Source organism: Hydractinia symbiolongicarpus, chromosome 5 (assembly GCF_029227915.1).
Source record: "Hydractinia symbiolongicarpus strain clone_291-10 chromosome 5, HSymV2.1, whole genome shotgun sequence".
In the NCBI taxonomy this organism is placed as follows: domain Eukaryota; kingdom Metazoa; phylum Cnidaria; class Hydrozoa; order Anthoathecata; family Hydractiniidae; genus Hydractinia; species Hydractinia symbiolongicarpus.
Genome location: NC_079879.1, coordinates 13,137,740 through 13,156,241, shown reverse-complemented (window position 1 = coordinate 13,156,241; position 18,502 = coordinate 13,137,740). Strand labels below are relative to the sequence as shown.

The window sequence follows — 18,502 nt, the reverse complement described above, 5'->3', positions numbered from 1 at the left end:
GTTGCACCGGATAAATTTAGTTTTGGGACGATGTATAAAGTGTTTTACTTGCAAACACAACTACATTCAGATTATTTCGTTAAAAAGCAAACTTGATCTCGATATATTTCTACCTGGTGCAAATGTAATAACATTTTTTCTTCCTTTAGTGTAGTTAACTAATGGAAAAATGGAAAAACAATGCTCGTCTCCTTGACAACGTATTTTTCACCGACAACGACGTCATTCAGAGGTATGTATTTCTTTGTTTTAGAAACAACGGCGCATCTCGCTGATCTATCATATTTACACCACTTTCGATGTTAATCTGCAGGCTTTTTAGTAATTAGTCGTTTAGAAGAAATTTTAAAATTGCTTTTTTAATAAGCTTTTGTCATTTTTCTTTAGACACACTTCTGAACACAAAGATTTTTGGTTGTTCTTGGAGAAGTATGAGAACTTTAGAAGCAAAAAGAAACAAAAAGGTAGTTGAGATCAATAGAAGGTGGCTATAAAGTTGATTTGCAAAATCAAGGAAGGCGTGATTATAAAGTTAACCTGGAAAACATGGAATATAATCAAAATTCTTGAACTTTTATTTCCAGAAAACCTTAAAAATGATATGACACCAATATTTTTGCAATTAGGTCTATAGTGCATGGTTACACTCTAGCGAAGGGATAAAGGAAAACATTAACACTGAAATTGTAAGATTTCTTGGAAAAATTGTCATAATTTTTTTTTCATTTTTTTCACTAAAATCATTTTTAGGCCAGTTTTCTTGACGTGAAAATGGGGAGGGAGTGATATTTCTTATATAGATAAAGATGTTCACACGAAGATGTGACTGGAGTAATAAGTCCATGTCAAGAATTTTGAGTTGACAGGTCATGTGTGTAATTTTTCTTTTATTATATTCTCCATTGTTTTAGAACCATCAACAATAAGTGATCACGTCAATAAATTTGAATTCCCTTTGACGTTTAACAGACGTTACAAAGTCCATTTTGCGCTTTTATCTGCACACATCAAAGAAAGATACAAATCATTTGTATCGAAACATTATGAACGAAAAAAAGGTACGTTTCACCTACGTGTATGTAACTATATGTAATAAAGGTGAACTTCTCCTGGCTTTGCAACTCTCAAGGTTAGATGCTTTTTGCTTTTTGTTATTTTTCAATCTGCTGAATCAGGAGTTAGTGTGTAAAAAGGAAAAATATGTTAATAGGCAAAGGGCGAATTCTTTTTAAAGCTTGTTTCTTACTAAGCACCTTTTCTTAACACCGATATTTTCACTTTTGCAGACTGCGAGTTATCATTGGACGAAGTTAACGAATTCAAGCAAATTCTACTCTACTATTTTGACTTCTTGCAAAAACAAAAGGTGCGTTCGTTGTTTTTTTAAGCAGCTCGATAATTTTGGTAATGGTATTGGTCTAGTGACCTACCAGCTCAATGTGGCATGTCCTGTTCATTTAAACGACCCCCCGTAGCTTACACGCGTGTTCCGTAGCTCACACGCGTGTTTGTTCTAATGCGTTAGTTTTAACTATCTCGCAAGCGGGAGTTCGTTTTTCCTGCTAACAGAAGTTGTTTCCTCAGAATTTTTTTTAATAAAAAATGTCTTTAGCATAATTTTAGCTGCTCTTTTGTATTGTACAGTGTTGATGCAAAAAAATCTGTCAGCTAATTAAAGATGTCCGCCTTTTAAAGTGTCAGTTGATTGATTACTGTAAAAATTACTTTATACAAACTTAGTAACTGTAGTAATAATATTTCTGTCCTAAAACAGTTGTACTGAAACAACAGGTTTGTATACTGGAATCTGCCTTATCAAATTCTTAAAAAATGAAAAAAAATTACTTAAAAAATAGGTGATAAATCCAAATTGAAAATGTCGACCTTTTTATGTTTGTGTCATAGTTACGCAATTTTAATAGATTTGTCTCGTTTATACATCTTGTGCATCGTGTTTTTTTAGTTCAGTAAGCTCAAAAAGTTAAAACACGATCAAAACAACTTGCCAATCAAACAATACGAAGAAAGCATTATATACGCCATTAGTGGAAACCAAGTTGTAGTAGTTGCTGGTGATACTGGTTGTGGGAAGTCAACACAGGTCAGTGAGGAATCTTAAAACTGTTTATATACAGCCAGAATAAGGTTAAATGAACTTAGTTCTTCTTGTAGGTCCCTCAGTATTTGCTTTCTGCTGGTTACACTAACATAGCATGTACCCAACCCAGACGAATCGCGTGTATATCTCTTGCCAAGAGGGTTGGGTACGAAACGTTGAACGAGTACGGCTCAGATGTTGCTTATCAAGTGAGTTATTTGATCTTTTTTTCTTCTAAATTTTAGAATTCGTTTCTATGAATTAGAATTCGTTTCTATGAATACTTGTTACCGCCTTGTAAGAAATTTTTGGAAGGGAGGGGTGTTTTTTGTAAAATTTTGGCTTTTGTTTGTTCGTTCGTTCGTTTTTTATCTACGTCTACGATATATCTACGTCTCCTTGCGTCTGGAAGAGAATATCACGAACGAAGTTTATTAATTTATTTAGGTTCGATTTGAAACGAGTAAAACCAAGAAAACGAAAGTTTTGTTCTTAACTGAAGGTAAGTCAACACCTGTTGGGATGAAATGCCTTGGATTTTATACTAACAAATATAACGCTTGACTCTTACTGATAGAGGAAACAGATGTCATGTTTATCATTGCTTATCCGTGTAGTCATTCTCATCTGAGAATAGTTTGCCCAGTCGGATATCCGATTATAACGGACGAATGTAGTCTATACTTTAATCGAACCGTGCTAACTGCCAGCTAAGTAGCACTGTTTCAATTTTATTTGATTGAATGCTAATTTAAATGTGAAATCTATTCAAAAGTTTTACTCAAAGTATATGGAAGCTGCTGCGGAGATAAACATTCTAGAACCGTTCATTTGTATTACAGTTCCAAGCGGGCATACAATAGGCTGTAAGCATAAAATACCAATCATATATATCAGTGAGAGATTACCGAACCAGAATGTTCTCAAGTTGTCCAAATTCTTCAAAACTTTGTTTTAAACTTTGCTCGAGTAAGTAAAGTTTTTACTTTTTGAAATATTTTGAATATTTTGTAGGTTTGCTTCTTCGTCAGTTTCAATCAGATCCGGCACTTTCAATGTACAACATCGTCGTCGTTGACGAAGTACACGAACGTCACATCAATGGAGATTTTTTGCTTGGTGTTTTGAAGTGCTTGTTGCAGCAAAGAACTGATCTGAAACTGGTGCTGATGTCAGCAACTATTAATATAGAGTAAGACTTAAATGCGTCATTTAATAGGTCTAGATAAAAATAATTGGTCATCTTTATTTTTTTAAAACGCAACTTGGTCGTTTCTTACTTCTTATAATATTTCGTTGTTTTGTAGTGAAAAAATGTACATGTTTTTTTAGCTTGTTTGCAAATTATTTTGATTCGGCTCCCGTAATTCAGGTACGTTCTAGTTGTGATGTGTGAGTAGTAGTTAGAATTGTTCTCTTTTACATATTACTGATGACGTTTACAGTTTCCCTGAAAAAACGAATAATGCATCCTTTTTTTCGTGTTTTACGCTATTATTATTATTATTATTATTATTTACGAATATTTCCAGAGCATAACTTTTCAAAAATAAGTACAATTTTTACAAGTATATATACAAATTACTGTTTTCCAATGGGCAATTTGAGAAACATCCTAAAGACCTAAATTTTCTTAAGTTCGCGAACATTTATGCGCGAAACATGCACCACTTTTTGACTCACAATTATAAAGGGATTTAATATTCTTTCATCTTTCTAGGTTCCAGGAAGATTGTATCCAATCGAATTGCAGTATGTTCCTCATTTTGTGGAAGTAAGTCAGATGTAATATTTTTTTGTGCCTTTATCTTTTTTTTTTAATTGCTCATCTTTTGATTGGCTTGTTTGATTATTGCTTTTTTTGTTTGTGTTCGTTTGTTTGTTTGTTTTTTTCCTTGTTTTTGTTTGTTTTTATTTGTTCGTTTGTGATTGTTTGTTTAAGCGCCAAATGATTTGTATGTCTCCATATAGAAATCGGAACGTTCAGGGAAAAGTGAGAGATTAGATCCTTCACCTTACTTAAGAGTTGTGCAACTCATCGATAAAAAGGTAGTCAACATGTTATTGTTTTAACAAATTCATTGCAGCAAACAAATAGCTATTTTACTGACATTTTGCACGCAGCTAGAAGCGAAACACGATTTTTTTTTAATGTCGTGAAATGTATGAATTTAGACCCGTGTTATATTTTCACGGGTTAATGACTAGTCTATAAAATTATACCTAACTTTCTGCCTGTGAGCTAAAAATGGTAGCTGGCGAGTAGGGGAGGGTAATTCCTGTTGAGTTTTCCGACGGGTGAATTGCCGTGGATTACCAATGGCTTACAACTAGTAAAAGAAAATTTACAGTGCAAAAGTAAAAATTGCTTCGATTTTCTTTAGTACCGTTCATCTGAAAGGGGAGACTTACTTATTTTTATGAGCGGAATGTCTGAGATTTCCACCGTCGTTGAAGCTGCGAGAGAATATACTGAGAAAACGAAAAGTTGGATTGTCCTTCCGCTACATAGTTCTTTATCGATTGAAGATCAAGACAAGGTGAGTTTGGCCACGGCTTTTGTTTTCCTTCTATAAAATAATGGAAAATAACGTACAGCAAAACATTTGTTTTGTTTTTATTGCCTTTTTTAATTTTGATATTTTTTCAGATATTCGATATTGCGCCTGAAGGTGTTCGGAAATGTATCGTATCGACAAACATTGCGGAGACATCGATTACTATCGATGGCGTTCGTTTTATTGCTGATTCGGGCAAGGTAGGGCATGCCCTATTTGTTTTTTTCGCTTATATTTAATCTCCAGCATTGATTTTTTTGTCTACAACAAATGACATCTTTACAGGTAAAAGAAATGAACTATGACCCTCAAGTGAAAATGCAACGGTTGCAAGAATTTTGGATCAGTCAAGCAAGTGCGGAGCAAAGAAAAGGGCGAGCAGGTAAAGAGAGAGAAATAGAGAGAGATGTGCATATTTTACATGGCTAGCCTCACAAATCTCAAGGGATGTTTCCAGGTGGGCATGGTTTTGATGGAGAGTCGCAGAGTATTTGGTTTTCATTTTGAGCTAGGCAGACCCAATTAGGGTACGCGCTCTACCAGAAACCCCCTGCAACATCCAACGGCTCACACAGTGTGCCATCTCCCCAATTTGGCTCACATGGTTTGGGTTAACCCGGGACAATGGTAACATTCAGTCGCCCTTATTGAATCGCCGCCAAGTTCAGCATTAATTTTAACATTCCTTATGAGAAAAACGCCTTTATTCCAGTACATAACAATAACTGTGTAGTTTGTAGGAAAATCTGCATACTGCAGCGCCATGCAGACTATTTTATTATTTTTTTTCAGGGCGTACTGGTCCAGGCGTATGCTTTCGATTATATGCAGAATCTGATTATTCGGCATTTTCACAGTACTCGACACCAGAAATACACCGTGTTCCGTTGGATACGTTAGTGCTACAGATGGCTAGCTTGGGGTTGAGAGATGCAACACTCTTTCCATTCATCGAACCTCCACCAAAGTCCAGTCTTGTAAATGCGTCTTATTTTTTGAAGCAGCAGAAAGCGCTAACAGCTCAAGGTGATCTTACACCGATTGGTCAAATGTTGGCTCGGCTGCCGGTTGATATAGTGATTGGAAAGATGCTTATTATGGGTAGTTTATTCAATATGGTTGATCCAGTGCTCGTAATTGCTGCAGCTTTGAGCGTTCAAAGTCCACTGACAAGGAAGTTTGGTGGTGATGCAGAGACGGACGTTGAGCATCGCCGAAAAGAACTGTTTTCTCCGCATGGTGATCCCTTTACTTTATTAAATGCATACGATGAATGGATCCTGGTGAAATCTGACCGACGTTCATCCTCGCGAAAGTGGTGCAAAAGAAGAGGGCTCGAGGAGCAGCGATTTTATGAGATTTCAAAATTAAAGAGACAGTTTGAAGAACTCCTTAAAGATCACGGCCTGTTGCAACATCGAGACGAAAGCCGTAAAAGAAGTGACGACCGTACACAGCGTCAGCATTTACTGAAGTTAAAACGAGAACATAAATCGCAAAGTACACGGAAAAGAAAACTTTTAAAGTTACAAACCTACGGTACCGAAAATAACGACGGGAGTAGCAGTGAAGCGGAAGAGGCTGGAATTGATATCCACGACATCGACTTTAAGTTACGTCATAATTTATCGAAACTAGAAGCAACATCTAAGGAAAACAGAAGGTTTACTTATCGAGACATCAACTTGTTAAAGCTGGTCGTCAGTAGTGGTTTGTACCCACAGGTGGTTGTCGCCGACGAACTAAACATCTCGCGTAAGCAGACCGAGCAAGTATTTCACAGCAAAGATAAGCAGTTTTTAATGCTACACCCAACAGGTGTTTACACACTTAGACCGGATTTTCTTGAAAGTTTGTATTCTGGTCAGGAAAATTCAAAAGAGACGACAACCGAAAGACGATTTGCTGACACGAAGGAATTTCTGATTTACGTTTCATTGCTAGAAACGAATAAACCGTACGTTGTAAATACGATGAAAGTGCCAGCACTTCAAACTTTGTTCTTGTTATCCTCTAGTATTGACACTAACTCGAATTGTACTCAATTTGTGTTTGATGGCTGGATTGAGCTTACATTTGACGAAGAATATGCTACGAAAATGTTGATGACGAATGTTGTGCAGCTCAGGAAAGCTTGGGACGCACTGCTTGAGCAGAAGTTATCAATTTATAATGACAACGAAGAAGTTGATGAGTCCGAGCTCCGAGTAACTTTAAGAAAAATTGGAGAATTGGAAAGGGTTGTATCTTTAAAATTAGCTGAGTTCATAGATGCTGACATACCTTATAAATTAAGACGTATCTCCTCCGCAGAGATTAAAGTTATGTATGTAGGTTGTAATGTCACTGACAACATTCAACCAAGTGATAAACACAGTATAGAAATTAGTACGAGTGAGAACGAAAACACCAACCCTTTGAAGGGCGGTACAAATGTGACGTCATATCTTACTTACGGTTGTCTGAGAGATGATATGAGTGTTGCCGTGGCAACCGGGCAAGCCGAATATCTAGTGGAGCACTATCATTGCCCCAAATGCAAGGAGCATTTAATATGTACACTTATTCAGCGAATACAGCATGACGAGATATGCGGTATTACACTGAATAGTGGTGTAAAAGAAGACTTAGTCGAAAATGAAAAAACAACCGTAATACCGGCTGAAACTGTAGGTAAAACGCCATATTTTTGCGAAGGCTGCAATTCAGAGTTTTTGTTTTCCACCACAGAAATATTGAAACATAAGTTAACTCACAAGAGCTGTTGAATTTGTATTCAACTTTTATAAAATATATCTAATCGAAACTTCAATCGTTTTGTTTCGTCAATGAAGTTCCACTCCCGCAGGCCTTTGATACGTGATATGACGCAAGCGCTGCCATTGAGTGTTTCTATTTGGAGAAAGTTGTAAAGGGCGAGAATTTTGGTTTCTCTATGTATCGATTTGAAAAGCTGAGCCTATTTTAAATTAAAACAAGACAAACCAACCAGTTTGATCACACATTCGGATCATTGCAAGTTGGCAGAGAATTGAAAACCGGTTTTGAGTTGTCATTACGCCAACTTGAAATATCCTGGAAAGTTCCGTGTGTGTTCCACTAAAAAGCGGGTCTAAATTTAGGCGCAGAATCAAGCATACAATAGGCGCTAGGTGAACGACCTTCTCTCGTTTCTCTGCAGTACGATTTTACTCACTGAAGATGACATAATAAAGCGGACAGACCGAACTTATTTGAAGCATTTTTGAATGATTCTGGTGACGGCTGTGACTAACCTAATATTGTCATGGATAAGTGCTTTGCTATTCATCTCGTGTAGAAACTGGATATCTTAAAAACGTAAACACAAGGCGAATGTTTGGGAGTTTTCAAAAATTTTGGTCCAAATTTGAAATTAAGCTTCTGATGAGGGACGTATTGCTAACATGAAGGATAGAACTAACAGTTTATATCACGATAACAAATATAAAATCTCTGTAACATAATAGTGAAACTATCAAACTATTATCAGTAGTGTACCTAAAAAATTAAGGGAGTTACAAAGAAGATTTGCTCGCTTTTGCCAATTACCAGGTCTTGTGACGAATTTTGAAAATGTAACCACAGTTCATTTAGGGAAGTGATTACGATCAAGAAGGTTTAGTACCTGCTAATATTATCGTTCTGCTCAGATCGCAACACATCGTGTTAATGTTTTCCCGCACCATACTCCTCTCAGAAAGAAAAAAATTTGTAGTTTAAAAATGCGTTGATAAAAGTTGAGAAATACAAAAATACTTCTATAATATTTCTCCAGCTATAATTTAATCACTGTCACTATAACTTCGTCGGCGATTTTTTTTCGCTGACTTTTTCAAAGAACTGCGTCTTCTACTATCGTCTTCGCTACTCGAATGTCGGTGTTTTGACTGATGACTTCTTTTTTTGGACAGCCGCTGCTGGTTATCTAACGACCTGTCCGAACTATAATTTCGCTTCTTTCTTGATTTAGACTGAAAATAAAAAGATGTGAATAAGTATTCTTATTTATAGTCCGTCCTCTGATTAGTGTGAATTGACATTCGGCAAATTATAGAGATAGTTAAAGAAATGGCGGCAAATATATTAAGAAAATTTATAAGTAATTTTCTTTTTTTCTTTGTCGCTATTATGAGAATTCATGTTCTAAATTAACAAAGTATTTACTACATGGACAACATATATGATCTAAAACATATCTTTCTAAGGAATTTATGTACAAAAACATAACAGAAATTATGGAAAAGGGTTAAATTTTGAACATTTCTCCGAAACGAGAAAGTTTTATTCCGAATCATAAATTTCCTAAAGCGTTTTTGCATCGGCAAAAATCATCAATTTAGTTAAAAGCATAACTCATTCATTATAAATGAGTACCAAATACCCCTTTAACGATTGCATATTGCAAGAGTGTAATCAGGCCACCTGTAGGTAGAAAATACTCCAGGGAACAAGGTACACCGAAGCGACTGTAACAACTAAGATTGGTTGACAAACACGTTTGTAATCTAGCAATATTTCGCACAATAAAGTCCTACTTACATCTGCATACTCTTCTGCATCAGAATCATCGTACGATTTATTTCGTTTTGAGTCTGTCGATTTTCGCGACTTAGACTTCTCCCTTCGTCGAATATCTTCATCAGACGAACTATAGTCCCTTCGTTTAAGTTCTTTTTTCGATTTGGCGATGTTACGAGGGTTGTCCGATTCCGAATCAGAGTATTTCGAAGGAGCTTTCTTCTTTTCTTTTTTACTCGTCGAAAGTTTTTCATAGTCGCTATCAGAATCACTATATTTGCTTTTTACTTTATCCTTTCTTGAAGACATCTTTTTTGCACTCCCTCTATCATCTAAAGTTTTTGTTTTTCGTTTGACGTATTTCTCGCTATCATCGCCATCCGAAGAAAGGCCACTTTCAATGGGCTTGTGTGTTTTGTTACGTTGTTTACGATCGTCTGTTTCTTTGCCGTAATTAGATTTACGCTTTGCATTTTTATCTTTCGCTACTCTTGTATCATCTTCACTTGATGATGAATAGGTACGCTTCTTTCGCGGCGGCAACTTTTCTATGGAAAAAGCAAAAAACTATATTCTTCCAAATTTTCGCGGACATAAAATTTTGCGTATTATTCAATCCGTTCCTATTTTCTTCCAGTCTGAGGATTGTATAACCTGCTTCCTTTAATTTAAACCCCGATTACTGTTCTTTAATAAAACACACACTTTTTATAAGTAACATCTTAGCAACATGAGTCAAACTCTAACATGCTTGTTTGCATGTAATGAAATAAAGGGAAATAATTTTTGCAAGATTTCTTTTCAATTTCGCGAAATTAGTTTTCGCGAAAATTATATCCCGCGACAATTTTCTTAAAATTTCTCGCGAAAACCAATTCCTTTATTAATTTTAGATTTTCTTTTACTTACTTTTCGATTTTTCTCTCCTGTCGCGTTCGTCTTCACTTTCACTTACACTATATCTTTTCTTTTTGAAAATTTTAGTTTCTTTCTTGTTCTTCTTCGAAGGTGAAACTTCGTCTGCAAACACCATGGAATATCTAAATGTCAAATACATTCCGGTGACAACTTCATGCAAACGTTTAAATTGATCAGGATTATACAGAGGTTTTCATTAAATTTAAAAAATATATATCTTAAGAATCCTACTTTTCAGTTTCTTTTCTTGACTTATCTTTAAATGTATATTCGTTACGTTTTACTTTTTGTTCATCGACAGCTTTTTGATATAAACCTAAAGAATTAATAATATATTGCTTATTTTCTTAAAAGAAAAATAAACTATACCAAAATTTTCGCTATGTCTATCATGGTGCTACAATCGGTTCCTTTTACGCTCAACCGCATGATGTTGGTGTGGCGGCCTAAGAGACTTTACGAAACAAGAATGGGCTATCTCCATAACTTTTCATGAAAATTTGTATAAAAAAACACAAAAAAGTATTGCCCGAGCTTGTGAGGGCAATACGCGAGAGAGGTCAGAGAAACATAACAGAAGTTTCACTTCTGTTTCGCGCTTTGTTTACTTTTTTCCGTGATTATTTACATTTAATGCCGCCATACTTAAACTTTAAACAAGGTTGCTATGGTAGCAATACCGTGGAATATTGCCCGTTATGACGTAAGTTCTAACCAATCACATTGCGCGATATTTACCCGGGTAATAATTGTTTATATTTTGAAAATAAAGATGGCCTAAGATCACTGACCTTTTTCTGACATTTTATAAAAAGACAAAATTTTCCTAACATTTTGGCTAATTTTCAAAATTGCTGACAGAGTGGCCTCCCTGGGCATTAGATGTATAACTATAATCGAGTTTGTCCTAACAATTTAAAACGGTTGGATAAAATATTGTCCATGTGATAAAAATTTCGTGCCTAAAAAACTAAAACAGTGGCTCGGTAAATAATCAAAGACGCAGACATAATCAGAAAACAGAACAATATCTCTTAAATCTGAGTAAGGGAAAGATTACTGTATACATACTACTTTTGTGCCATTTTTTTATTTTAGCCACAGATTGACAAAAATCAACATGAATTCTTCGATCGTCTATTAAGACGTTGTCCATTTTAAAATATGCCTTCTCACAAGCCTCAACCTAGGTAATAGAATCAGAGATATGTGAATCGACAATATAATTCTGTATGTTTTACAAACTAATAAATAATTTCCACTTACTTCTTCAAACTCAACAAAGCCATAACATAAAGATTCCTCTGTTTTGTGGTCTGTTATGATTTCACAACTGAAAATGGAGAGATAAAGAATGGTGCAAAATAACAAGTACCGAATTAAATTAAAAGCTACAAAATTATCGCACGTCGAATGTTTAAAAATACATTTTTTGAAATTATGTATGATTTCTCGCATCAACCATAATTGACGTAAACAACGTGCACGACTTTAAGTTTTTGATTCAATGTCTTTACTGCAATAAATTCCCGAAGTCAAAGCATTCTGTATACCTTGAAAAATCTAATTTTTGCAACTCAAAAAAGTTTTCGCGAATTAAATAGATTTTAATTTTCGAGATTTAATTTTCAATCTGATAGAAACCGCAAAAATTGTGGGTTTTCACAACATATTATCATTATGAAAAACGATTTTCTTCAGTATAATTTACTTTAGTATTCAGTACACAGCAGTGTAAATTTTAAAATGTGTATATCAATGAAATTTTGCAGGAATTTATTTTTCATAAATTAGGTGCCCTAAATTTCGCGAAATGGACGGCAAAAGTTGAAACTTGGGAAAAAATCTTCCCGTGAAAATTAGTTCCCTTGGGGTAGATTGCTAGGCACATTCATTACATTGCAGATCTTCACAGTTGCATCAAGGTCATATAACTAGGGACCATGTGCGTATGAATCCATTTTAAACAAATTACCTCAGTATTTTTCCAAAACGTGAAAATATAATTTTCAGGTCTTCTGCATTTGTGACAGGATTAAGTTTGCAAACAAAAAGTACGTTTTCTGGTGGTTTCAAATCAGCATCATCTATATCGCCAACCTGTTCACATCATAAACACAGATTAAAATATTTCAAAAAAAATTGTTTACCTTGCACTGTTGTTATAAACAAACTTGTTATTCCTTTAAGATTTTCTTACTCTAGTCGTTAGCCCGTGGAAAAATCCACGGGTTCGCCCGTCGTTGTTATACCGCATTATTGCGTGTGTCTCGCTACTTGCGCAGCTAAGCTACTATTTTGCGTGACAGACAGACGGACGGACAGACGTATACGGGTATTATTTTCTTACATTCAAAATGTATGAATTTCAATCTTTTGAGAAGACGTGAAAGTAAACAGTGAATACGTACAGTTTCTAAAATTTTTGTTCCGATCTTAAGTTCTTTGTCTTCTAACTCTTTCTGTATTTCGTCTTTTGATCTTCCTTTGTCATCTACATCTTCGTCAGCTCCAATACGCCCGCTCTGATCAAGTATGAATAGAAAATTAAAAATTATCGCTTAAAAAACCAAATAGTTAGAACAGTATATTTCAGAGTTAAAGGTCAGCCACAATCTGGCCATCAATGCCTAAATAAATTATAAATGTCTTAGATGTGATATACTTCGAGCTGTTCTTTTGTTGGTTCAGGTGATCTGTCGGGAATGCTCAGTCCCTTGGGATCATCAAATGGGTCATCCAGTATGATAGTATGACTAATTCTAAATTCAACATTAAATACTTTTAATATAAGGTAAAGAATTAATAACTGTTCAATAGCAAAAAATTACAGACAGTGTATTCGTAATACTGACAAAAAATAATGAACAGTGCAGTGAAGATCCAGACAAAAAATATACCTGACATCTTGGTATGGTTTATGAGCATCATCGCATATCGTCTCGTTTAATTTCTCCAGGGTATCAAATCCTTCTGCCAATTGACCAAAGACTGTATGCTTTCCATCCAAAAAGTCTAGACCTTCTCCCAGTGTAATAAAAAACTAAAAAGAATTTTTTAATATGTTTAGTGTTTATTCTAACTGCTAATAGTTTGCTTAAAGATCACAGATTTTTCATTAACTTGACATTATTCTTAGAAATATATCATGTGAAAACATCTTATCTCTTTCACTGTTGTGCAACAGGAATGTTTTTGAAATATGACAATCTTAATGTTTTAGTTTCCCTTTGTTTTATGATGGTTTATTTATTGACCCATCCAAATTATTTAGGCTTAAAAATTTTGGATGAATTAAGTTGAAAAAATACGCTTTTCGCAAAAAGATTTTTCCCTAAATGAACCTTTATAATGTTTTTGCAAAGTATTATTTTCACGAATGTAATTTTAATTTATTTCAGGCCTATTTATTGAACTTGATCAGATCACAGGGGCTGACCATTATTTTTATGAAATACAAGTTTTTGCGAAAATGTTTGCACAAAGAGACAAATATTGATAAGATTTGTGAATAATAAACTTAAGGTATTTAAAAAAAACAGTGCAATTTAATTGGATTTATGCTAATATTTTTAACTGCTGCTCCTCGTTACATATTTATCATTTTTACCCATGTTTTTGCATAGTCCAGTAAGTGAACTGTACCTGTGACCCATGCATGTCATTGCCATTGTTGACAAAAGAAATTGTTCCCTTTGTGCGATGCTTGATGCGAGGTTTCAATTCCAAATCAAAGTATTTAGCTTGATCACCATAAACATGTCTAAAAAAATAACCCAGCTGTAAAGTATACATTTTTAATAAACAAAATGCACCTAAATATTTGTCCACAAAAATTCCTCCCTTTTGTTTGGGAAGCTGTTTACATGAGGCCAGAGTAAAATTACACAGTGAAGTAAAAAATGTGATTGCTTACATAAAATTTCACTTCAGGTATAATTTAATTTCTAGTGTGGCCAGTAAAGGGTCGAATCTTGTGTTTGTTACTTTCAAGACTGATCCAGTCAAAGTGTTTACATTTTGCATTGGTTTGAGATTTCACTTCAGTCACTTTGACCAAACCACTTGAAGTGAGTTTGACTTTGCTAACAACAATAATCAGCCCTCGCGATTTACCAAAGTGAATCCAAGGAAATTTTAATTTAAGTCAACAATTTCTTACTGAGGTGCTTTTTGCTAAATTGCGAGGGCTGAACAGCAATAAACAAAAGATTATTATAATAAATACATACGAAAAAACAGATTCACCACCTCTGCCAGAACCCGTAGGGTCTCCACTTTGAGCAATAAAATTACGCTAAACAAATAATATACATAACATTTTTAAATATTTCTACATTTGCAAAACATAAAAATTTGAGCATTCATACTTACTCTTATTGAGTGGAACAAACAAAAGTTGTAGTACTTGATTTTACACAACTTCAGGAAGTTTAGACAAGCTAAAATAGAAGTTTTAAAATCATACATCATACATTCAAAAACAACTTTTTTAAATTATGGGAACTTCTAGAATAAGTAAATTCCAAGGTAAATCTAGAATCAGATCTTTGATGTCAAATCTGCAAATAAAAAAATAAAAATCTTATATAATTATTTCCAATTCAATTATGATTTTACATTCGTAGGAGACATGAAATTGTTAAGATTGATTACCGTAAAGACTTAATTAAGTGCCCCAGCACTTATTTTATATTTCTGGAGTCAAGGGGCTTATTCACGAGGCGAGGGCATTTTTAAAATACTTTTGTAATTCTGACCGGAGGATGTATACATCTCCTTCAAGATTATACAAAATTGTTTATCTATTCTCTTATTTCCCTCGGAATCTTCATGTACTACAGACATACAGATATACTGCTACAACAGACGATAAAAGATTTGTTTAAACTCAAAGAGAAAAAAGAATTTCTTAATATTAAAGAAATAGAAATAATAGAAAACAATGTAAAAACGTTTCCTTGGTATATACATATAAATGTAATAGATAACTTATAATACTCGATTTATTCCAAATTTGAATAAACGCTCCCTTTGATCGTAGAAAGGGGGGGATTTGAGAGGGGGTTATTAAATATTTTTTATTTTGCAGTTAATTCGATTGCTTTGGAAGAGGGTCATTAATATACCCCGTCCAACCCATGCTAGCATTGAAAACGGACGTTAAGCCGAGAATGATTATGAATGATGATGGGGGTTGCACTTAATCAAGTCTTTACGGCACTGCAATAATAGAATCTTACATCGTGGTCTTTTGTCAGTGTAAAGATCAAATACCAAATCACCAATTGTTGTTTCAATTAAAACAGACATTTTTGTTAGGTCTATATAAACAAAAAAGTGATATAAACAATACAAGTCATTCTAGACATAAAATATAGCCAGACAACTTAGAACAAAGATTTGATTGAGTGGCTCAATCCTCAGCCTCAGCAAGCCTGCCAAGAGTCCTTTACCCTTATTCATTCATTCATTCATTTATTTTCCTTATTAAAGTCAAAATTTTAAATTTACGTAGGTAATTTAAATAAATAAACTAATATACAGGGTCCAAATTAGCAGTGCAATGTTATTTTTGCGAATCACTTTGCAAATAAAATGATAAAATCGCAATTGAATATTTTTGCATCACTTAGTTGTCTTTTTTTGCAATATTAAAAATTAAGCATTCCTTTTATTTGTGTTTCCATTTAATTCTCATGTTTTGCTTGATTATTTTATGCTGGGAGAAGAAACACACTTGCAATCAGCATTCTCTTCTGAACGATATCAATGACCAGCTGGTGTCGCATTGATTGAAATTCCTCTCATTGCATATTTTTTAAACAAACCTTGTTTTTCTTAAACTTTGTTTTTATCACATCGAAACAAAGAAAATAAAAAACAGCATTTTACTAAAAGTCTCATGTTAGAAACAAACATATTTTTTGTGAAAACAACTTTACTCAGTATACTGTATAATAAACTTGCGTTTTAATGTTCACAAAACTGGTTAAGAACCTCTGAAACAATAATTACATTTTGAAATTTTCTTACAGCGTACTTTAAAATTGAATTTATTTCATTTTTGCAACATTCGGCTATTAGGGACAAGAAAGTTAAGGTGGTAATAACCCTTTTATGGCTGTCCAAATAGCTGAATTATTTACTCAGTGTTTTATTTATACCACTTTTTTACTTTTTCTTAAAAATATAGGCCTTAATACATAATGATTTTAACTTAACACCCAAATTGCTGAGTCAGCAGAATTTTTTTTTAAAAATGTATCAAAAACAAGAAAAAAATTGGCTTCTTTTATTGTTCATTCATATTTTTTTAACAATAGCCTTTTGTTTTTTCAAAAGTTTCTTTGTTAGCATCCCCTGTAGCATTGAACGCTGTTAAAGGAAAAATATTCCGAATAAAAAATTTTCTGCACACCGCATCATGGCTGCATGATTCACCAAGCATGTCTGAAAATATTTAAAGTAAAATGAAAATGCTATCGAAAGTTAAAGCTCATGCAGTGTAGCATAATGAAGATAGTCCTAAATTTCTACTTAATGTGCCATCTTTGTTGTTATTAACGTTTCTCTTTAATAATTACATCATTTCTTTCTGTACAGTTTCACAAGTGCGTAGACTTAAGCCATATTCTGCTGAACTAATTAATTATTCATGAATTTTATTTTAAAGAGGAATTGTGAGGCTGGATATTTTGGGTGAAAGATAATAGTATTTTAGCGATAAAATTGTGACAAGTGTGTTATAACAGAAAAAATATGGATATATAGTATGAAAATAACCTTTCGTAACAATACATGGAATCACAGTCCTTATATTTACTTGCGCGCGCATCTAAGTGATTACGTAATGGCCAATGCGTTCACAGAAATGGAGGTAAAAATGTAAACAAACCAAGCAAACACAGAGGAAAACGTTCAAAACAAACCAAATCCACAATAAAAATGTGGTGGAAATTCAGATTTCCACATTTACTCACTATAGTATAGATATGTTTTTACTTTATGTTTTAACCATTAACCAATTTTATTTTAACATTCACACAAATAAAACATGCATTCAAAGCCTGACTACTTTTGCGTACTGCTCCGAGCACAGCATCTATGCGCAATCTTTGTTGTCACTTTTATGCTTGTTTAGCAAAGTAATTTTCAGAAAGGGATTACGCAAAGTAGACATCTAATCTATGCTTTGATAAAGCGATCGTTTAACTATAATTTGAACCATAACATGTGCATTAAAGAATGGTTCTTTGCACGAGCACGAATGATGACATAAACCTTGTGAATTGAGCATTCATCTCTTTTCATTTTTCCATTTTAGTAACTAGGCTCTTCATGAATCCTATAATACAGCAGTTAGTCGATCTTTTTCCTTTTTTTTTTTGCTTTACTAGCCTTGAGTTTTTCTGCACTAATGTTTTGTTACCTCCATTTCTGTGCACGCATCTTTTTTGGATAGCATTTTGATGCGCGCGCAGGAAAAACACGGCCATGTGATTGAGTGTATTATGCAAAAAAATTTCCGATTTTTGCCTTTCTGGAGTTGCTAGCTCAGATGCTCAGTTCTTGAATTTGGGGTTCACAAGTTAAAATGTCCCCCACTTGACTTCAACATTGGTTTACTTCGTTAGCTAAGTGCCAAAATTTTTGTGAAGCGACTTTACTTTTCTAATTCGAACCCTGATATAATTTGACCATGGATAAACGATTCCCAAAGTTTAAAAATGTATATATATTAAACCTTGCGTATTTTTGTAGATATATATGCACATTCGACATACACCCCTGTCAAAGTAGAACTTTTGCAGTCTGCCAGCCGCAGAGCGAGCACTGTGTACAACAGTGAGGGATAACACATAAATAAAATGATGCCACATTACGCGTTTTACACATTGTATATATAGCTAAGTTTAAAGTTAATGTTTTTGAATTTATGATACTTGCAACAATCCCTTTAAAGCTTACCTCCCGAGAAAAATTAAGTTGACCTAAATTGGCTCATATTCATACGTAATTTACGAATATAAAGTTTATTTTCCTTAATTCGCACTTATAAGTTAATAATGCCTATTCAAAGATTCAAAAATTCACCTCCGACATGAGGTAAAACATCCGCAATGTTGTTTTATAAATTTCTTCACCTTGAGTGCTCTGACGTCACCTGTTAGAAGATCGTAAATCATCTTCCCATTGAAATTATCGTGAAAATATCAGGACACTTTGAAAATGAATACTAACTTCGATTGAGAAATCATCATTCGATTGCAATACCGAGAAGCTGTGACGCAAAAAAAGAAAAAAAAGAGCGACAGGGAAAATGTTGTAGAATTTCAATTAGAGCAGGCGAAATACTAGACCAAGCACTGACTCGGATTTCAGTTGG

At 34.1% G+C, this 18,502-nt stretch overlaps 2 protein-coding genes across 3 annotated transcripts; one reads left to right on the top strand and one right to left on the bottom strand.

The window, feature by feature from the left end:
• Positions 1-76: 76 nt before the first annotated feature.
• Positions 77-7,468, top strand: LOC130644868 (probable ATP-dependent RNA helicase DHX34). Of its 2 annotated transcripts, XM_057450641.1 has the most exons (15): positions 77-232; positions 388-464; positions 912-1,058; positions 1,287-1,366; positions 1,964-2,101; positions 2,173-2,307; positions 2,546-2,600; positions 3,113-3,290; positions 3,431-3,470; positions 3,819-3,872; positions 4,070-4,147; positions 4,483-4,638; positions 4,749-4,856; positions 4,942-5,038; positions 5,449-7,468. In XM_057450641.1, the coding sequence occupies exons 1-15, from the start codon at positions 162-164 to the stop codon at positions 7,422-7,424; spliced, it is 3,390 nt and encodes a 1,129-aa protein (XP_057306624.1). In that variant the 5' UTR covers positions 77-161; the 3' UTR covers positions 7,425-7,468. The 2 variants fall into 2 exon arrangements, with proteins under 2 accessions (XP_057306624.1, XP_057306625.1); XM_057450642.1 differs by lacking the exon at positions 4,070-4,147.
• Positions 7,469-8,385: 917 nt separating this feature from the next.
• LOC130644871 (peptidyl-prolyl cis-trans isomerase-like 4) lies at positions 8,386-15,462 on the bottom strand. Its single transcript, XM_057450647.1, has 14 exons — positions 15,357-15,462; positions 14,488-14,555; positions 14,346-14,410; positions 13,759-13,876; positions 13,014-13,156; positions 12,779-12,875; positions 12,525-12,638; positions 12,089-12,213; positions 11,380-11,446; positions 11,185-11,299; positions 10,345-10,429; positions 10,105-10,235; positions 9,217-9,743; positions 8,386-8,648 (listed from the first exon to the last, which is right to left on the bottom strand). The coding sequence occupies exons 1-14, from the start codon at positions 15,424-15,426 to the stop codon at positions 8,460-8,462; spliced, it is 1,914 nt and encodes a 637-aa protein (XP_057306630.1). The 5' UTR covers positions 15,427-15,462; the 3' UTR covers positions 8,386-8,459.
• Positions 15,463-18,502: the final 3,040 nt, after the last annotated feature.

What these genes read in the sequence shown, in the direction of transcription:
- LOC130644868 (XM_057450641.1), top strand. Translation starts at nt 162, where the DNA reads ATGGAAAAATGGAAAAACAATGCTCGTCTCCTTGACAACGTATTTTTC. An exon ending in TCAGCAACTATTAATATAGA is followed by an intron (nt 3,291 to 3,430) that starts GTAAGACTTAAA and finishes ATGTTTTTTTAG; the next exon opens with CTTGTTTGCAAATTATTTTG. An exon ending in GCAAAGAAAAGGGCGAGCAG is followed by an intron (nt 5,039 to 5,448) that starts GTAAAGAGAGAG and finishes ATTTTTTTTCAG; the next exon opens with GGCGTACTGGTCCAGGCGTA.
- LOC130644871 (XM_057450647.1), bottom strand. Translation starts at nt 15,426, where the DNA reads ATGTCTGTTTTAATTGAAACAACAATTGGTGATTTGGTATTTGATCTT. An exon ending in ATGACATGCATGGGTCACAG is followed by an intron (nt 13,157 to 13,758) that starts GTACAGTTCACT and finishes AATTCTTTTTAG; the next exon opens with TTTTTTATTACACTGGGAGA. An exon ending in AAAAAAATGGCACAAAAGTA is followed by an intron (nt 10,430 to 11,184) that starts GTATGTATACAG and finishes TTAATTCTTTAG; the next exon opens with GTTTATATCAAAAAGCTGTC.